Genomic DNA, 6,998 nt, shown 5'->3' with positions numbered 1-6,998 from the left:
AACTCTATTCAATCACAGTACTGTCTGTTTTCTGTTGTATGTACATGTAATTACTTCGCAGGGTGTGGATGGATCTTCACCAAAATTGGTATGGTGGTTACTTAGGTCCATGCGAGGGGTACATACAAATTTTCAGTTTTGCATGTTGCATTTTGCGGTTTTTATGGGCGTTTTGGCGTTTTTACCACTAACTCACCTCCTGTGGATGGATCTTCCCCAAATTCGGTTTGCAGATTCATTTGGTCTTTGGGAAGACACATACAAATTTTCAGTTTTGTGGATTTTATGGGCGTTTTTTTCGTTTTTTACCTGTTGATGAATATTCACCAAATTTGACATGAAGGTTTGTTGTGTCCATGCGAAGATACATTCAAACTTTCAATTTCACATTTTGTGTTTTGCTGTTTTAATGGGCGTTTTTGCGTTTTTTTTTATAATTACATATAAGGGAAACAACTTTTCATGTCCTAAGATAACCTTTCATGAATTTACATAATTTCCATCCAGGGAACGGGTACTCCCGCTAGTCTGTAATAAAAATGCTTTATTTGTTTACATTATATAGGTGTGTGTGTGTCTACGTATTTCGTTTCGTTAATTTATAGGCAAAATATTCAAAGCTCGGTATTCAAATAAATCAAAAGCTAATTCAAATTTATCATATATTTTATCTATAACTAGAGATAAACGCGGGGGCGTTATAATGTGATGGTCAATCCAAGTATTCGTTGGTAAAAGAGTAGTCCAAGAGTTGGCGGTGGGTAGTGATGACTAGCTGCCTTCTCTCTAGTCTAACACTGCTAAATTAGGGACTGCTAGCGCAGATAGCCCTCGTATAGCTTTGCGCGACATTCAAAACAAACAAACTAAATTTCCTGTATAGATTAATCTGTATCTATTTATATTTAGATTTAGTATTCAAGTTGTTTATGATTTACTGTCACGTTGCTCGACAAATACGTTGAAATCCAATATAACTCCTTTCATATCGGCAAAAGTTGTTTTAAAAAACCGTGTTCACAATAAGAACCTAACATTATTGAAAAACAATATTTTAGCTTCAGTTGAAGATTACAACACGACCTCACTGTGTGTATTAACATACTTTTGTTGAAAAACAAAAGAACAACAACAAACGTTTGTGAAATTTCCTATGTACAATTACAAAGGAAGTATGATTTTTTTATCTAATGTTATAGGCATGGTTTCTTTGTCCGACGTTTTTCCATTAGTTCCATTTTAAGCTTACTAGGTGATGTGTAATGCTAAGTAAACTTGAAATAACGATGTTTTATAACTTGCTATCATTATTATTCAATGGGAACTTGTTTATCTTCAAAATCATCATTAAGTTGTTCAGTGTTCAATTCCAAGAAATCATATTGTTTATTAAGGCCATTACACAATGCTGTTTTGGTCTTCGAATTGCGCTTTCCTTGACGTAACTAGAATAAATCGTTTTTATCTTTCCTTCAGATTGTTCTCCTAATAAAAAGCATAGTATATACGAATGAAATTTTAACCAGAAAAATAAAATGGAAAGTTAGATATTTGCATGGTAATAAGATGTTACCGATTTCTGGATTTATAAGCAATACATTAGTAAAAGTATTATTACAGTAGAACTTCATAAAGCAAAATGCACCCCCTGAAACAATAAAAATGGTTTAGCTCTCTGTCACAAATAATGGAAAAAGTAACGTTTCTCTCATTACATTTTCATTCTCGTCTATACAATATAAATTCGAAATGTATTAGTTAATTGGTTTAACTCTGTTCCCAAATTTTACAAAAGTATGTACTTACTTACCACATAATCATTAATGGTAACAAGAAAACAAGGGTATCAATAAATTTTTATTAAATAGCAATATTGAAAAGTGATTACTGATAATAATTATGTTCAATTAATATTTACCAATACTATATTTTTGGGTTTACAATTAATTAATCTGACTAGCCAACCCATTTCTTTTTAATCATTTAATTTTTAAAAGAAAACGTGTTCACGACTTATTTCAAAAGCTAAATATTGGTGGGTCGGGCGTAGCATTAGAGCGCCGAACTGACAATCCGAGAGAATAGTTCGCGTTCCATTGTCGCAAGTATATTGTACTTTGGGGGCGTGGTGTGTAATAGAAGAGACTGTCAATTCCTACTATTCGATTAAAGTAGCCCACATGTTGACGATGAGTGCCATTGACTAACTGTATTTCCTTTAGTATATCAGTTCCAAACTAGGGATAACTAACGCAAATAACTCTTGTGAAGCTTTGTGCGAATATCTGATACATGCAATACCTAATTATTGATGCTTCTTTTTAGCAAATTATAATTTTTATTTTTTAGTAATTCTTACGGAACAAATAATTATATGCGTATTTGTTACTTATTTTTGTGGTTAAAATTAGAAAGGAGTCATCCTTTGTTTTTATAGGTCGTGGCTCTGTCTTCCCCCCATTCTGAGGCTCTCTAGCTCGTGCCGACATGAGCTCCGCTGGGTCGGATGATCAGTCAGATGAGGAGCTGCCTATATTCCGTCCCTTCACCAGGGAGTCCTTGGCGGCCATTGAAACCCGTATTGCGGAGGAGATCGCCAGGAAGAAGGAGATAGCTCAGAGAGCGGAGGAGGGAGTAACGGGTGCAGCGGCAGGTGGCTTAGTGGACACCGAAATATATAGTTCAGCTCACGCGGAGGAGATTCTAAAACCTGATCCTATGCTTGAAGCTGCTATGCCCTTGCCAAAGTCACTGCATTCAGAACTACCCCTACAACTGATTGCCACTCCTATCGAAGACATTGATCCTTACTACGAAAACAAAATGGTAATTGCTGTATTTTGTTGTGATAGATTACTTCATTGCCTTTTACATTGTGTGCTGTCATTATCATTTTTTGTTTTGGTTCTGGTTATTTCAAATATGTATATATATATATTTATTACAGTGAGGGGTAAACATACTTATTTGTGTTCAACAAATTATTCTGTTGGTTATAACGGCTTCAATAAGATAAAAAATTTAAAATATTGATAATTTTCTTCTGGATCCAAGGAAAATGCAACATATTAAGAAAATACAACATCAGTCATAAAACTGGTGTACCTAAAGTGACTATTATTACTTTCATTTTTGTTCCAAAACCTTGTGATAGACAATATAAATAAAATAATATTTTTCCATGACTGGGTCATGAAAGAAAATCATTACTTTATTAGGAAGATTATGATGGTTGAGCAACATTTCATAATTGAGGGATATCTTTCCGTTATATATATTCTGATTCATATGTATTAATGTCTAGTTTAATTCTCATGTAAATATTTATTCAATCAATCCTATAGAAGGTGCAAGTTCTATTAGTCCCTATTTAATAATTCAAGTAATTCAAAAATAATAAGAGGCTGGCAAGTTTTACATGACTTCTTCAGCTAGATCCAACTTGGCTAGTTACGTTATAATTCAAAAATAATAAGTCCCTATTTAATAATTCAAGTAATTCAAAAATAATAAGAGGCCGGCAAGTTTTACATGACTTCTTCAACTAGATCTTTTACAAAACTTAAAAAAAAAATACGTATCTGAAAAAGAATCGATATCATCTATATATCAAACAAACGTTTCAGTTTGTTCCAGAACATACAAGACAGTTGGAGGTCATAGAAGAAAACGGAATTAGAAATATTTAATATTTTCAATGCAATTGACCGGTTATATACATATATATATATATATATACTTACGATATAAAATTTAATTGCTTATGAAAACATTTGTCTTGTTTTTTAATGAACTGGTTTTCACGTCTAATTCACCTTATTTATAGCAATAAATATCTGCTCTATGATGTTAAGCAAGCTATAAGAAAAAACCACTTATTAGTTGAAATTCCCGCCACCAGCAACAATATTCAGTTTCGTTTACCAGAAGCTCTATATAATTTCGGCGTCTAGGTATACTGAAGAATTTTTGTTTCTTTACTGTGTTTCTATGAAATACTGGTTGCACATAATTTCAAACACTTATTTCATACTTCTACTGTTTTGTAAGTAGTTTCGTACTAAAACTAACATGAGAGGTTTTTACCATGTTTGTTTTGTTTCTATCGCAGTATCTAATCATGTCATTTCCATTATTTTCAGTTTCAGAAATTAGGATATATTTATCTATCTATTTCAAAAGACCTGTATAGCTTTATACCTTTTCAAACATCAATAAAAGTGAACTTGATAATCTAGCTAGTTACAATGGTGGCTATGATACATGACAAGTCCTGTATTTTATTCACTTTATAACTAATCGCAAAGTATATCAAATTTCGTAAATCATGCCAAATCAGACTATATTTTCCTATAGTAACTTATTATGTTTTTGTAAGTGAGCTTAAATGTATGGAATTTACTTAAGGTAGCTCAAACAATCTTTAGTTTAATAAAGTAGCCCACGTATTAATTTTCAACTTTTGATCCCATCGTACGTCGCAAATGATATTTGTATTGATTAACTTTTCTCACCTGTTTCAAGAATACATTCAATTTTAAACAGATTGTGCCACATATATGGAAATATTACAGGGTACAAACTATATAGGGTGTCTATAAAGTCTGGATTGAATGCAAACATATTTTATTTAAAGACATAGTTATAGTAACTGTTCAAAATTGCCACCGCCAAGTTCAAAACATGTTTGTAAACGATACAGCATGATTAAGATATTGGATTTCTTTCTGGATGTTTGTTATTGAACTCCGCAGCTATTTCTCTTTGTGTCCATCCTTGACGTTCACACAACAGGATAATTTCAACGCCCTCTTGTAAGCTTAACGACTTGATTATTACATATGGGCAACACAAACCTGCGACGAAAATAATAAAACATAAAACTAATAACAAAATGTTTCAAATAAATTAAGTTTACATTGATTCCAGACTTTATGGACACCCTGTAGAAAGATATTCTACATTACTCGAATTAGGAGGGAAATATCTAATTGTCTTTAAATGGTAATATATTTACCTCATAAATCAAACAACTAATTGACAATTATACTGCCTGAAATGCCATTAGTTTCACAACTAGCTGAGACGGTATATGACACTTTTAGATATGGAAGTTGTGGGCTTGAGTATCTATATCTGTTGTTATTTATGGTATCATTTCATTTTTAATATAAGACCTCTTACTGAGGATTTAATATGATAGATGGCATATCCTTACCGCTGTGTAGTTAAAAATCCAACAGTTACCCCTCTTACTAGGACCAATGTAAAGTGGATATATCTAATTAGAAACTTAAAATCTCTATGGTTTCTTGTTTTAATGGATAATTAAAGACATTTACGGTTTTAAAATTGCGACTCGTGTACCATTGTATTGCATATCAATATTTGGACAGTAAACAGTAATTTTTAGACGAACTGAATACGATTTTCTTAAGTACTTAATTTTGTTGTTGAAACTGGGGCCTACTGCTCTCAATTTGTTTTTCTTTAAAAGGGTTTGTCTATTAAAGCACAAGCTTTTGTACGTAATTTGAACAGCTCTTAGATTATTATCACGGACATACAACTAGTTTACTATGATAACTTATTTGCGGCACTCTTTCCATCTCTTGCGCAGCTTCTTGGTTATAAAACTTATTTATTATAGTATATCCCCCTGCTGCGCAGCCTATTCGCTACGACAACTTACTTGTGGCAGTATATCTTCTGTTGCACAGCCTATTGTCTATGGCAACTTATTTGTGGTAGTATATCCTCCTATTGCGCAGCCTATTGGCTATGACAAGTTATTTATGGCTATATATCCCCCTGTTGCGGTGCCTATTGGATATACAAAGTTATTTGTGGCAGTATACCCCGATGTTGCGCAGTCTATTGGCTATTACAACTTATTGGAAGACTTATTTACCAATGTTCTAAATTCGAAAGCCCTTCATATCTCCAGACAACAACTGCTGAATGACAACTCTCCACCACATAGAACTGACATGAAGATAGATGCCATCATGGATCTAACGACTACTTGTCTACAATCAATACAATAACAAATTTCCAATACAACGCGGAATTCTACGAACAAACAGACGGTCTAGTCATGGGATCACCACTCTTTCCAACCATTGCAGACATTTTCATGGAAGACTTGAAAGAAAGAGCCTTCTCATCCACACATATTAAACCAAGTTTCTAGAGACGTTATGTTGACGACATCTTTATCTGGCTTCACTGTAATAAAAATTTACCGTCCTTCCTAGAACACCATAATTCTATAGACAAAGGGATCCGCTTCACCATGGAAATAGAGGAACAAAACAGCCTACCGTTTCTTGACATACTCATCAGCGACAAGAGAGGAAAATCACCACAACCGTATACAGAAAACACATCCACATGAACAGATACTTACACTTCCAGTCCAATCATCCAACCTCACTGAAAGGTGGTATAATCCAATGCCTAAAGAAGAGAGCAGAAAATATTTATGACAAGACATCCATTGAAACAGAACGCCAAACGACCGTATAGTGCTTTAAACAGAATTGTTACACCTCCTCCTTCATCAAAATCTCCCTGTAGAAAACCACAACAGAAAAAAATAAGGAAAACACTACTACTATTTACCTCCCCTATCTGCAAAATTCAGTGAAAATCTCAAACCATAGCCAACAAATTCAATATGGACGTCCGGTGGAAATCCTGTAAGACATTGAGATCCGTTCTGGTGAAAATCAAACAGAAACCCACTAATGAGAAACATAAAAACGTCATTTATGAAATTCCGTGTTCCTGCAACGAAACATACATTGGAGAAACGGAAAGAAGACGCGTGACAAGAATAAAAGAACATAAAGACAGTACAAGACTCCTGAAAAAATTCAGCCATTGCATAACACATCATGTCAACTGGACACAAAATAAACTGGGAAAAAACTAGAATCATCAACACAAACAAATTTTGGAAGAGAAGAAAAATTAAAGAATCCTTTTACATTAAC

General features: G+C 33.5%; 1 protein-coding gene across 5 annotated transcripts in view; it reads left to right on the top strand.

Annotated features, from left to right (window-relative positions):
• Positions 1 to 6,998, top strand: part of LOC106461102 (sodium channel protein para-like) — a 229,094-nt gene that overhangs the window by 82,669 nt on the left and 139,427 nt on the right. For all 5 annotated transcript variants that reach the window (XR_002610925.1, XR_002610923.1, XR_002610924.1 and 2 more), the window contains exon 2: positions 2,438 to 2,826. Coding sequence is in view for 2 of the 5 variants with exons in the window: in XM_022387986.1 (XP_022243694.1) it covers positions 2,488 to 2,826 (339 nt within the window). In the remaining 3 variants the exon portion in view is untranslated. The remainder of the gene's footprint in view (positions 1 to 2,437; positions 2,827 to 6,998) is intronic.

The sequence above is a fragment of the Limulus polyphemus genome, unplaced genomic scaffold (genome assembly GCF_000517525.1).
Source record: "Limulus polyphemus unplaced genomic scaffold, Limulus_polyphemus-2.1.2 Scaffold898, whole genome shotgun sequence".
NCBI classification, from domain to species: Eukaryota; Metazoa; Arthropoda; class Merostomata; order Xiphosura; family Limulidae; genus Limulus; species Limulus polyphemus.
The sequence above is the reverse complement of the archived record's forward strand: the minus strand, read 5'-3'. Positions and strand labels throughout refer to the sequence as shown.